General features: G+C 43.7%; 2 protein-coding genes across 2 annotated transcripts; one reads left to right on the top strand and one right to left on the bottom strand.

Annotated features, from left to right (window-relative positions):
* Positions 1-1,100: 1,100 nt before the first annotated feature.
* Positions 1,101-5,562, top strand: LOC124136255 (fibrinogen-like protein 1). Its single transcript, XM_046502128.2, has 4 exons — positions 1,101-1,195; positions 2,622-2,925; positions 3,808-3,904; positions 4,574-5,562. The coding sequence occupies exons 2-4, from the start codon at positions 2,686-2,688 to the stop codon at positions 5,248-5,250; spliced, it is 1,014 nt and encodes a 337-aa protein (XP_046358084.2). The 5' UTR covers positions 1,101-1,195; positions 2,622-2,685; the 3' UTR covers positions 5,251-5,562.
* Positions 5,563-6,836: 1,274 nt separating this feature from the next.
* LOC124136235 lies at positions 6,837-10,505 on the bottom strand. The gene is made up of 2 exons (XM_048393926.1): positions 10,467-10,505; positions 6,837-9,833 (listed from the first exon to the last, which is right to left on the bottom strand). The coding sequence occupies exons 1-2, from the start codon at positions 10,495-10,497 to the stop codon at positions 6,928-6,930; spliced, it is 2,937 nt and encodes a 978-aa protein (XP_048249883.1). The 5' UTR covers positions 10,498-10,505; the 3' UTR covers positions 6,837-6,927.
* Positions 10,506-14,414: the final 3,909 nt, after the last annotated feature.

Raw genomic sequence — 14,414 nt, 5'->3', positions numbered from 1 at the left:
ATCAAGTGACGGAAATAATGCATTACACTGTCAATAATAAATCTCGACAAAATTTCTCACTTATTTTTTTTTTCAACTCCGCAAAAGGGTTACGCCCGTATTCATTTGAATGTCGACATTCACGCATCGTAAAGGAGTGTATAAAATCCATTTGAAAGTATTATTCTTTGCAATTTCCATTGGATAATAACGATAGTTTGGTCGTGTGTGGTGTATATGACTTCTTAAGTGGCAATCAGCGAAGCGTGACCGTTGATGAAGCTAGGGAAGTGGATGACATTAAGGGCACAATTCCTTATTCAACACACGGCCTCAGACCAAAGAGTTGAAGCGAGAGAATTTAACTGTAACATATTACCTGCTTCCTTATCCAACAGCATCCTACACCGTTATCATGACAACATCCTCGGTGACCTCGTAAGCGGATGGTTGGGACAATTATATCCTATTACGTGTGGCTGTTTGTGGAGATACTATTACCATGCTCAAACACACGTGTAATCCCCTACTGTGACGCACACCTCTGGAAGAGCACTCAAAGCCATAATCTTTGTGCTTAAATCATTTGTAAAATAATTATAAGTCAGAGCTTTTGATGTGTGTGTGTGTGTGTGTGTGTGTGTGTGTGTGTGTGTGTGTGTGTGTGTGTGTGTGTGTGTGTGTGTGTGATAATACGTGAATATTTCATATGTTTAGAAAGAACTGTCATATTCCAAGTCATCGATCAGAAAAAAATGATTCATTCTAAAGCCTATTGGACAAAATTTGCCACAAACAAAGTGATGTCTCTTAACAATCTTGCTAATGATTGAATAAGTGTAAGCTTACATACTGTTGTTCAAAATCGAGAGTCTTGTACTTTGGTGAGAACGGTTTCCTCCAATTAGGCGTTGAAGTTACCTAGTGACATGAGAACAGCTTTATCTTCTTATTCCTGAAGACGTATGCTTGCGATAAGACAACATGCAGACCCCCAACACCGCGTTAATAGGTTCCATTGATCAGTGAGGTGGTTAGGGCAGAATAATTATAGTCTTAAAAATCGATATCAAAACGTTGTTTCTGTGACGGCAGTTCTTGGCGGTAGAGGGTGCTGAAGTCGTTGTGCTAATTTGGTACTCACTCATCACAAGAGCTTTTGGCGGAATGTGTCAAACATATTGTGAAACGTATTGATTGACACACGTAATGTAAGGTGAGTCTATTGAACTTTTTCTTTCTTGGTGTTCTTGTTTGTTTTCGTATATAATAGAAAATGTAAAAAAAAAACACCCCAGTACATTATCAATGATATTAAACTTTGTCCAGTAACAATTAAAAATTATCTTTTATCTTATCCAGAACTGTTTGCTGCATCTTAATCACTCTTATCAATTAAAATTTGTATGACAAAGAAATGGAAATTTTTGTTTGTTCCTTGTATTTTCTGCCAGGTCGTTGCTTTAGTTCCTGTTGTGAATATCAGAAATGTCAACGCCAGATTATGACTAGTTTCGTTTATCCGACGAACCAATTTTCAATAGGCTGTAAAAGGCAAAATGGCAGCAAATAGTATATGAACAGATCACTGACAATCAGTGATAACAGCGTTCGCGAAACAGTTGGCATGTCCTGCTCTACCGGTAGCACCAGACTCTCACACAATTTGCATGTCTGCGGTTTTTGCCTGAAAAAACATGTATGTCGTCAATCCTGTGTAGCATATCTCATTGTATTATATTTGAATATGCTCTGTATTTAATCTTGGTTGATTTCCTGAAGATAGGAATGATTATCCCACTGTTATAGCTGATTTCACATCAATTATACAACTGGGAATAAGAAATAGTCAATAGTTCAAGTCAAGGATACGATATATGAAGCACAAGCTGGATTGATATATGATTTCTCTACAACTGATAAACATTTCGTTCTGCAATCTCTGTCAGAAATATCTCAGAAAACCAAACCATAGGTTTTATTCTTGTTTTATTGACTTTGAGAAAGCGTTCGATCATGTTGACAGATATATGTTATTTTTGTATGTGTCCAACTCAACATGGAAATTCGTTGGAATTGTTTATAATACTTAAGAATATGTATGAAAATATCCAAGCAAGAGCCAGAGTGGGAAATGTAAAGATAGCTGTACCATACTAAAGATATCTTCTCATCTAGGTTTGTACGGACTAAAGTTTGTGATACTCTCTCTGTTGAAGCAGGAAAAGCATCTTCCCCAGTTATAGAAACGTTGAAAAAATACTCTCCCCCAAATTAACTGCTGCGTCAACATATTTGATTATATATATATGCATCTAAAGAACTCAGGTGGCCAAGCTATATTCATGAATATACTTTTGATTCTTCTTTTGTATTATTTTATGATAAATACCCTGGCCTCTATCGCCAACATGGCTCCATTTTGAGTGCGATACAAACTATGCGGACTCTACAAAATAGCCGTCCAATCAAATAACACAAATTGAGGAGAAAACATCTGCGCGAAAGGCATAATGAGCGCGTGCACGTCACCTTCGAAAAGAAGCTATGGTAGCGAATGGGTCCAGGGTATTCATAATAACAAACTGGAGGTCAAACTCTAGATCATCGAGGATGGTTATAAAGCCGAGTTATATCTACAGGTCAGAAGGATCCGGTTACGACGTGTTGTCAAGAAGGAAGTCACACTGCTGTCTCCTGGCAACCATGATGCACGTGCTCTACCTGCCTCAAATCACGGGCATCTTTATGTTCAAAGCAGAGTTGTGTTCCGCCACGTCCGTTCTAGCCACTACGGACACCGACACGGGGATACAATGCGCCGCTCTGTGCCTCCAGAACCCTCAGTGCCGGACATTTGACCGCAACGGCCGAAACTGTACTCTCTTTCCCCAGCCTGACAATGACCAGTGCAAGAGGGAACAATTCTCAAGTTACTTTGTGGAGGTGGTAGATTTGATTTTCTAGCAGGTTTTATTTGATTGTTTCTCCGTCTCCAATGCATTAAGAGTGACTATGACTATTCCATGTCAAAGTGATATGCTAGAATCTATCTATCTATCTATCTATCTATCTATCTATCTATCTATATAAAGTGGCGAGATGCATTGGTGTACAGTAGCACATGTGTAAAGAAATTCACAAAATAATTACACAACACGGATTGTTCTCCTACATGTTTTTTAACTTTATCTTGATAGTATTGATATATACTCCATATTTTGGAAATGTAAAATTATGCGACAGCAAATAGTCCTCATTTTGTTCCATAATTGTCCTAAATCCAAATACTTATTCTACTGCTTTTGCCGCGACTACTACTACTACTACTACAACTACTACTATTACTACTACTACTATAACTACTTCTACGACCACAACTACTACTACCACTACAACTACTACTACTAATACAACTACACCAACTACTACTACTACTACTACAACTACTACTACTACAACTACAACTACTACTACTACTACTACTACTACTACTACTACAACTACTACTACTACTACTACCGTTATAGAAATGGATGTTATATATTGACCATTTGTCTATTCATGGTACAGACACAACGTTCCTTATACTCGAGTCCTATTGCTAAATACAATTATTGTTTTAAGATGTCTTTGGCATTTCTCTAAACTGTAAACAACTTCCAGAAGATTATTAGTATTAGCTGTATTTTCACTAGTCCGTTAGTCCGACTCAATCTCAGAAATGACATGAAATCTGCACTTCGGGTATACCGAACAAAATTGAATTTTCGAATGCCGGGTAACTGCTATCCGGCAAGTAATACATTTTGTTTGTCTGTCTGGTAGCGCGGGGAGTGTCAGAACGGGGGCTACAAAGGCACGGGGAACAGCTGCGTCTGCGTTCACGGCTATGTGGGGGACAACTGTGAGAGACGCATGGCAAGTGAGTAAAACGTTATTCAATCATATTTACCCGGATTAATTTCATTTTAATCCTGCATAATGCAAAGATCACCCCCAGACTGTTGTCTGTTGGCGACGAAGAATCCGCATTGATCTAAAAAGGGGTAGCAATCAGCAAATTCATTGTAAATATGAATATAAGCAGCTAGTTGAACATATATCGAATTAGTGTGACCATATGGTACGCAGACAATGAAATATCAATGAAACAAAGTGCCGGGCAAAAGAAAACTTCACTTGAAAACAGTCTCTCGAATTGCGAGTGAGTAAGTATGGTTTTACGCCGCTTTTAGCAATATTCCAGCAATATGTCGGCGGGGGACACCACAAATTGGCTTCATACATTGTACTCATGTCGGGAATCGAACCCGGATCTTCGGCGAAAGAGCGAACGTTTTAACCACTCGGCTTCCCGATCGCCCCCCTCGAATTGCGAACCCCATGTTCCTTGAGACGTCATGTATACCTGTTCTGAGATACTCAGTGATATGATACATTAATATCGCCTATGATACTGATATCAAATTCATCACCATCGAATAACCATTTCTTGTTTGTCTCATATTATCCATAGTCAAACATGGGTATATATTTTACTTTGCCCTACAGTATTTTATACCACTTAACTCTTACTATTTATTGTATCCAGGTTGCAGCGAAGGGTTCAAGTCAGGCAGCTACGTCAACTTTAAGGGTGTTTTGCCCGTCCAGCCGTCGACCTCCAACCACACCTTCTTTGTTCTTTGCGACATGAGCAAAGGCGGGAGACTGTACGTTCAGTACCGCGAACATTCCTCCACTGACATGTTCCGACCATGGTCGGAGTACACTGGCGGCTTCGGAACGCTTACGGGTGACCACTGGCTTGGAAACCGTCACCTCTACGCCCTCCTTTCGTTTAAGAACATGACCTTCACCATCAGCTACGTCATTAAGGACGGCACGGCCTACTCCCAACGTTACACCAGCTTCAAAATCTTGGACGAGGACAACAATTTCGCAATTGATTCTTTCGACCAAACATCCGGGGACTTTGGGATCGACTGCCTGACCGGGGTCATCAGGCAGCCATTCTCAGCCAAAGACCGTGACAACGATGATCTTTCGTGGTGGACTTGTGCCTTGGAACATCAGTCGGGCTGGTGGTTCAAAAGTTGTGATGTCATCGCGTATTCCTACGCGGGGATTCCGACCCTGTGCAACCCCAACGGTCGACTCACTCCGACTTCAGACGGCCTTCGACAGAACGTTCCTGGGGAGGTCTTCTGGGATGGATTTCCCTATTCGGTGTACAGCACGTACATCTGGCTGACAGACTCGCCATGAGATCGGACCAGTCGCAGTTGCACGACAGTCGTTTGTGTTTTGCGCGTACATCTGGCTGACAGACTCGCCATGAGATCGGACCAGTCGCAGTTGTTGGACAGTCGTTTGTGTTTTGCGCGTACATCTGGCTGACAGAATCGCCTTCAGTGTGTGCCCTTTGTGTGAGGCTGCATATATACCGAGGAGCAAAAGAAACTATACCGCTCAATTGATTTTATCACCTGTTTGATTTCAGTTGAAAATAACTTGTGAGTGATATCATATTCTAAAAATGAACCATAGTGGTGATCAGTCAGCACTGTAAGATTACTGCATGGGTATATTTTTAAAAATATAATTTGATTTAAACCTTTTAAAAATTAAAAAAATCGCATAATACACAACTGCTGGTGGGTATTTTAGACAACTTATCTTTGAAAATCTATATATTTGCCTTTTTCGGCACTATTTACAATATTTTAAACATGGCAGGGTCATGTGGTTGCATATACATTTCTCATCACAGTCTTTACTGAACCAGTTTATTTTTGTACAAAATATCCCAGCCACAGATTACTTTTTACAAACAGTAGCAGAAATGAGTGATGGTCAACTCGACATCATCCACTGACAGCAGTTCTTTCAATGTTCAATTACATGGACAACAAACTCGGTGTACTTTTTTGCCCCTCAGTTCACAATAGTTCTGAAAACGCATTGTTGTTTCGAAGGTAATAAACAAAGTCATTCATTCAGACAGCACTGATTTTGTTTTGTTGATAACACATTTGTGGATTCAACGAGCTTGAATTGTTGATATACATGTACATTGTATATTGATAAGTTTTACGTAGTGATAAGATGTGTTTGTGTGTGCGTGCGTGCGTGCGTGCGTGCGTGCGTGCGTGCGTGTGTGCGTGTGTGTGTGTTTCGACACATTTTCTGTGCTCTTTGATTTCACCAAAGTGGTAACGTCGAGAACATCACTGAAGGTTTCCCACATATTGCTGATCAAGAATCGCCGTGATGTAACTGAAGTTTAGTTCAAAGCGGCGCACAATCATTCATTATGTATCAATTACATGATTGTAACGGGAGTTCGACATGTATATAAGTGATGATTTGACCTCATCAAACAACGGACATATTTTGCTTTAATTTTCTTTGTCGCTTTTGTTCCTCTATTTTCATATGATTCGTTAACGTTACAACTCACATTGCGTTCATGGCATGTATTAATTTTTCTCTCATAGCTTCATCATCTACTAGAAATGACGCGACTCTGTTGGAAATTGGGCTGTGATGCACTTGTGCATTCACTTGTTCAGAACTTAAATATTTTGGGGAATGGTCACATGACATGACATGGCACCGCCATTTTGTTTGAAGCAAATGCAAGTGATATGAGAGATGGAATCTAATTGGTCAATATAAGGGGCATGGAAGGGACTAAACTAGTAATAGCCACTGGTGGCGCTACGATCGAGCCCTGAGATTCCAGCCCAGTTCGGCAAGGGTGGAAACTGGACTTTTAAAGTCATTTAACTCCATTGCCTCGTGTTCTTTTGCCATGAACACGTAACCTGACAGAAAACAAGGAAAATGTATGGACATGACAGTTCCTATTTATTCGCCGGTGGAATTACAATTCTGAAACCAGTGGATTCAGATTTATCTCAACTCGACCTTCATTGTTATCTATTCCAATTTCAAAGTGATCTTGACGTCACTGATCTCGTCGACGGAGTCGGTGAAGACGCGGACGTAGTACAAAGCTATTCCCGACACCGTCAGCTCCACCCTCCCAGTCCCTGAAGCAGCAGGGTTACTTCGAGACACCGTCCTCGACAGCGCCAGTTTCACAGCCGCTCCAGACACACTAACAGCCTCCACGACGATCTTCTTGGTAGCATCTTTGGTATTGATGCCAAACAATGGTTGTCGGATGCTGGATACCCGGATGTTGGAGCGTTTGTTTGATGGGGTCACCATCTCAAGAAATTTGGTCAAAGGACAAGCATTGACCCCTACAGCTGTGAAGGCTGCTGCGTATATCTCTGTGTCTAAGCCGCCGTCGTAAGCGCCCCGGATAGTGGAACATGCGCCCTCGACGAACCCCGTGTCCTCTTTCCAGTACAATCTGTTGGCGATATAGAAACTCTCAAACGCGTATTTGATCGGGATCTTCCCGACTTCGACGATCTGGTAGAAGGCGTGGTTGAAGACGCCGCTACTAAAGTGGACGTCCATGTCGCTTTCAAAATTTTTGGCCTCTTTTATTGAACTTCCATCCCTGGTTGGGTCTTCAAAATATCTCAGCGCTTTCGTGTTTGACTTTGATAGATAGAAACCGACTAGCCAATCAGTTTTACGAACATACGCCTCTACAACTTCTCCTGCAATGTCAGAGAAGGCTTCATCAATCCCGCCCGACTGCCCAGAGTACTCTAACTCAGAGTGCTGCTCTGATATCGCATGTGCCAGCTCGTGACCTATGACATCAGGTCCTACTTGGGGATAACTCTCGTCTTGGCTTCCATCCCCAAACAACATCTTCCCTCCGTTCCAGTAAGCGTTATCAATCATGTTACCGTAATGAACCAGGAGCCATGATGGTTGAATATTCAGCGGTTTAGTGTTATACCAGTCTTCAAACAATTTAAAAGTAGCTGTGCCATAGAAGAGGGCGTCGAGGACGGGGTTTGTGGCTTCGTTGACGGCATCGTTGTACCCTTCCGAGCATTTGAAGCTAACAACCTCAGTCTTCTCTTCGTTTTTTGTCTGGTTCAGATCAACGACCTTGACATATTTATTTTCCAGGAAGCACATGTCTCCTTCCAACCTCACGTCCAGACAGTAGGGGGGTGTGCTGTATACGATGGCTCCTGTCTTTGGGTTGCCACCGGTCCCCTTCACAAAGGTTGCACACTGACCGTCAGGTTCGGCTTGTACTGTGACAGTTGCTGAGGGCTCACTCCCAGTGGAGGTTTCCTCTGCTCCGAACTCCTCCGTGCTTGTCACCCCGATCTCCTCCGTGCTTGTCACCCCAAACTCCTCCGTGCTTGTCACCTCAAACTCCTCCGTGCTTGTCACCCCGAACTCCTCCGTGCTGGTCACCCCGAACTCCTCCGTGCTTTTCACCCCAAACCCCTCCGTGCTTGTCACCCCGATCTCCTCCGTGCTTGTCTTCCCAAACTTCTCCGTGCTTGTCACCCCAGAATCCTCCGTGCTTGTCACCCCAAACTCCTCCGTGCTTGTCACCCCGATCTCCTCCGTGCTTGTCACCCCAATCTCCTCCGTGCTTGTCACCCCAAACTCCTCCGTGCTTGTCACCCCGAACTCCTCCGTGCTTGTCACCCCGATCTCCTCCGTGCTTGTCACCTCAAACTCCTCCGTGCTGGTCACCCCGAACTCCTCCGTGCTTGTCACCCCGATCTCCTCCGTGCTTGTCACCTCAAACTCCTCCGTGCTGGTCACCCCAAACTCCTCCGTGCTTGTCACCCCGATCTCCTCCGTGCTTGTCACCCCAGACTCATCCGTGCTTGTCACCCCAAACTCCTCCGTGCTGGTCACCCCAAACTCCTCCGTGCTGGTCACCCCGAACTCCTCCGTGCTTGTCACCCCAAACTCCTCCGTGCTGGTCACCCCAAACTCCCCCGTGCTGGTCACCTCAAACTCCTCCGTGCTTGTCACCCCAGACTCCTCCGTGCTTGTCACCCCAGACTCCTCCGTGCTGGTCACCCCGAACTCCTCCGTGCTTGTCACCCCGATCTCCTCCGTGCTTGTCACCCCAAACTCCTCCGTGCTGGTCACCCCAAACTCCTCCGTGCTGGTCACCTCAAACTCCTCCGTGCTTGTCACCCCGATCTCCTCCGTGCTTGTCACCCCAAACTCCTCCGTGCTGGTCACCCCAAACTCCTCCGTGCTGGTCACCTCAAACTCCTCCGTGCTTGTCACCCCAGACTCATCCGTGCTTGTCACCTCAAACTCCTCCGTGCTGGTTACATCTGCTCCATGTGATCGGTATTTCGTATTTAGCCTTTTTGACTTCTTAAGAACCGAACCGTCGCAGCGATCAATGAGGTAATATGGTCTTGACTCTTTTAACGTGTTTTCAACAAGGATGTCAGTGGCGAACACGAGATGAGCTTTCTTTTCTTTGTCCACAAATACCTTCTTGGTGATTCTTTTACGTAAAATGTGTATATCTAGGGCTATTCCTTCCTCTCTAAGGAGGATGTCCTGTGCCTCCTGTTCCGTCAAATGACACAGCCCAGGGTTGGGGATATCGTTGGTCATAGACAGCATCAACGTCCCCGTCACAGCACCACCACTGTATCGGCCGATGTCGTCAACGTCGGCTTCAATACTCGACCCTATGACAGGCATGTCCTTATACAACTCCCGTAATCGGCATCGTTTTACGCCATGCACGGTGGTGATGGTGTTGCTTTCTTTGAGTGTGACATCGCTAGGAAGCTGTAGGAGTCGGGCAATTGATGGGCGACGATGTGCTTGGCGCCAGTTGCGGTGTAGTGAGTACCGGAAGCGGCTGTTGGCGTCTAGCACCTGCGCAGCATCCACGCGCATGACGTGACACAAAGCTGTAAAAGATATTAAAAAAAGAGACGAGAGTATTATGGGCACTCTTTTGAAGTGTCCATGCCCTTCATTTTCATAACCTAACAGATTTTCTACATTGTTAACGGCTGTATTTAGCATAATGATATCATTTAATGAATTTTCTTAAAGGAATCAGTATATGCTACATTAGGGTGGGCCATTTAATTAGGTAGGGGTGGAGGGGTGCATGGGACTTGGTTGTAAGAGACGCAATATGTTTCCGGTCATTCTTTCAGAAGCAACAGTTTTTCACTAAAATAAGGACATTCAGCATGCTCAGTGAAACATTTGCAACCCAGAGTCAAAATTATTTTTCTTGTATATTCTGGAACACATTATTGTTATGATTCTGGTGTCCTAACAATTTGCTCTAGGCGGGGGTGGGGGGTGGTGGGTGGTGGGGTGGGGTGGGTGGGGGGGGTGTGTGTGTGTGTGGAGGGGGGGTGTGTGTGGAGGGGGGGGGTGGGGGGGGGGAGGAAGGTTGGGGGGTTTGCTCATTGGCCTAAGCATATCCTGGGTTAGATAATTTTTCATTTATAAATTTAGCCTTATTGTCTGATAACCTAACTAATACATAATGGTTCGTGATTGTGTTCTGATTGTTTGACACCTACCTGCAATCAAAGTCAAGATAAAGGCGCGCATTGCCCCGAATTGTCTGAAGAAAATAAAATAAATTGTATGTATATGTACATTGTACCACCTTGTGGACGATTATTCTTTGATGCGTGCGTGCGTGCGTGCGTGCGTGCGTGCGTGCGTGCGTGTTTATGACACACATACACACAAACACACGCATGCACACACCATATACTACTCAAAAGAAATTAAAGAACACTAGATTTGTTAATGTGACCATAGTTAATCTGTCATGGCTGAAAGGTATTGCAACACACACACTTGTGGGTGTTCCCTAACTAGCTTTAGTAGTATATGTGTTCAAGATCTACACAAGCATGTTTTAGTTCAACATCCGCGAGTCTTTGTTTCCGCTTAGCAAGGGGTATTTGCTGAGTCAACTGGTGATTAATCGTACCGCCAGTGATAAACAGTATAATACGATGACATCGCAACTACTGTTACCGTTCAGGTTGATCCTCATGCAAATACATTAAATCCTTTGGAGATTATCCCAGCAGGAGCTGGGGGTAAATTGTCGTGGTTGAAACGTACGCTGGACACGCTGTTGGCCTTGGTTCCATTATACCAGATGGGGACAACACTGGTGACACATAACGTATGCCCCCGCCGTCATATGGCTAGTAAATGATATATGCTCATCTCGACCCGAAATACATGTTATATTATCGCATTGTGTTTGGGCAAATCCAGTGTGAGTTTTTAATCCCCACCACAGACAGTAGTTTACATGTCACAGAAAAGGCGTGGTGTGGTGAGTCCGGGTTTTACACCGCGTACAAGATTTAAGTGCGCTTACATGTATATCGAGACGTGCATGCACGTGTGGGTGTGCGTGCGTGCGTGCGTGCGTGCGTGTGTGGGTGCGTGCGTGCGAGCGTGCGTGTGTCAACATGTACCAGTCCGGATAAATGCAGGTTCTACAGGGCTAGCCTACTGACCATACACCATGCCACAAGACTAATATGTATAATCCACTCATACAGTAGAGTGACTCGGAGCCGATAAGGTCCATCTTTTAACGTCGTTTTGTGAGACGCGACCGGGGATCGAACCACCGACCTTCCGCTGAAGAAATAGGAAAATATTCTCCTAATATATCTTTACTGTGCTGTATCCATGTGTTTACTGTGTTGTATCCTTGTGTTTACATTGTAGCATGTGTTTACTGTGCTGTAGCCATGTGTTTACTGTGTTGTATCCGCGTGTTTACTGTGTTGTATCCGCGTGTTTACTTTGTTGTATCCATGTGTTTACTGTGTTGTATCCGCGTGTTTACTTTGTTGTATCCGCGTGTTTACTGTGTTGTATCCGCGTGTTTACTGTGTTGTATCCGCGTGTTTACTGTGCTGTAGCCATGTGTTTACTGTGTTGTATCCGCGTGTTTACTGTGTTGTATCCGCGTGTTTACTTTGTTGTATCCATGTGTTTACTGTGTTGTATCCGCGTGTTTACTTTGTTGTATCCGCGTGTTTACTGTGTTGTATCCGCGTGTTTACTTTGTTGTATCCATGTGTTTACTGTGTTGTATCCATGTGTTTACTGTGCTGTAGCCATGTGTTTACTGTGTTGTATCCGCGTGTTTACTTTGTTGTATCCATGTGTTTACTGTGTTGTAGCCATATGTTTACTGTGCTGTAGCCATGTGTTCACTACGTCGTTATCACGTGTTTACTGTGTTGTATCCACATGTTTACTGTGTTGTATCCAAGTGTTTACTGCGTTGGTCAGTCGGAAGAGCCTCATCCTGCTATATGTCATATACGCTGGCCAATTGTTATGTGAGAAAAACGTTAGTGATGCAGGTCTTAGACGTTAACCACTTTGGTGAAATTCACGAGCACGAGTGTAGTGCTGACAAACCTAGCTACATTCGAACCCACTCTAAGTTTGTGGCAGGCATAAACGGCGCAACTCACATTCCTTTTCGACGGCGCCTTAGACGGCTAGGAAAGTGCGTGAATTAACAGTAACAGAACATATACATGTACTGAACATAGGATAAGACAGAAGAAAGACATGTTCAATAACAATCACAATCGCTGTATGCGCAATTAATCGTTATTATTAATATTACACAATGGGTACGAGTTCATTTACAAAAAGAATTGTTTAAATGGTAAACAGTTTACCTATTGTTGCATTCAAAAAAGTATGAATATACTTACCTCCCTTACAGTCTCTTTATTTAGCTCGGTCGGAAGCCAGTATCGACAGTTTCGAAGCCTAAGTGCATGAGGTTTCACCTTTGACACATCTGGCGCGCAAGTCGATATTATACATTAAACTCATTCTATTATGTAGACAATAGTAAATGAAAGTGTTAATCCATTTTAGATAACCATCCACACAAATAGTCGCAATGACCTTAATGGCGACACATTTTGGCAAAACTGTCAAATCGATTACGTAAAAGTGCATACACGTGTGAGAAGCATTTATTGGGGTGCGCAATCTGTTCCCGGCTGTGCATTAAAAAACAATTTGTCCACAGGCGTTCCAAACACAATAAGCTCTTTCCATGGACATGCTGGGGGATTTTTGAAATAATGTGATTTCCGTCCAAATAGTATTAGAGATAACGTTGTGTATGTTTTCAAGCTGTCTGAAGAACCGAAATATTGTGTCCAAGCCGACCCCACGTCAGAATGTCCACTAGCCTGTACCTATCATATAATCGTGGCACTTTGGCATATATGTACATCTTCATGACCACTGTGTAGTGGGTACACAATAGATAATATTGCAGCTGGGCTATTATTGCCATTGTCAGCGCTAGAGAGTTATGTGCAGGTCAGTTGCTTGTCCTTAACGTTTCCACAACAACTGTGCTGGGGCTGGACTGTCTTTACCTGACTCAGCAATATTCCAGCTATATGACGGTGTGTTTTACCTGATAGTACAAACTGCACAGGCTTCCCAAAGCATAGAAAACAGTTTTTTAAATCTTTTTATTTATTCACATATATTATTAATTTTGAAGTATATCTCACCCACTTAATGCATTTTCACTTGTTGATTGTGAATGGCAGCAATCTAAATGAGTCGTTCATAAAATTCTGTTGGCCTATGGGCCCTGGGAATACTCCCACGGCAGATCGTAGCAAAGAGTGACCCCTTAAGTGTTCACAGTCCAAACTCCGTCCCAGGGTTAAATTGACACTCGTTAGCCTACCGGTATAAGGAACTCCGCTGTGAGGAGTTGGCTTGTGACCAGTTTTCAATTTCCGACACGAACATTATTCTCGACGCTACCAGGTAGCAGTATCTAGAAGGATGCCTGTACGTGTAAGTGGGGAGTCGAGGGCATTTCGGGGCCTTCCTTCAACTTCACCGTCAGGCATGCCTAGTTTTATAAACAGCATCTGAGGTTCAGAAGACAAGACTGAGACAATATACTGTTCACAGATGAGTCCAGGTTTAATCTGGACAGTTCTTGTGATCGTGCAAGGGTCGACAGGCGTCCAGGAGAACGTCTTAGCAACGCTTGCGTTACTCAGTGTCGTCAGTTTCGGGACGGAAGTTAAATGGTATGGGGAGAACTCACGGGAGAACGCAACTCCTAATAGTTAACAGCCCTTTGAATGGCGTACACTACCTGGACATGTTCTACCTTTTGGAAAAATACAGGGACGTAACGTCACGTTGCAGTATGATAATACGCGCCCACATGTTGCAGGTGTCGTAGCATATTTTTTGGAGACAGCAAATAATTCCTGTACTGCCGGCTGTTTCTTCAGACCCGGGGCAAAACGAAAACGACGCCTACGACAGGACCAAAACTAGCCGGTAATGCTAGCTCAGTTGGAACGATTTTTGGTTGGTATTTGGAACATTCACCATGCTGATTTCAATCATCTTGTGTATTCAACGCACCGCTACTGCCTCTCCTGTATTAACGCAAATGGTGGTCACGCCCGATA

This window comes from Haliotis rufescens, unplaced genomic scaffold (assembly GCF_023055435.1).
Source record: "Haliotis rufescens isolate VD_foot unplaced genomic scaffold, xgHalRufe1.0.p SCAF_121, whole genome shotgun sequence".
In the NCBI taxonomy this organism is placed as follows: Eukaryota; Metazoa; Mollusca; class Gastropoda; order Lepetellida; family Haliotidae; genus Haliotis; species Haliotis rufescens.
The sequence above is the reverse complement of the archived record's forward strand: the minus strand, read 5'-3'. Positions and strand labels throughout refer to the sequence as shown.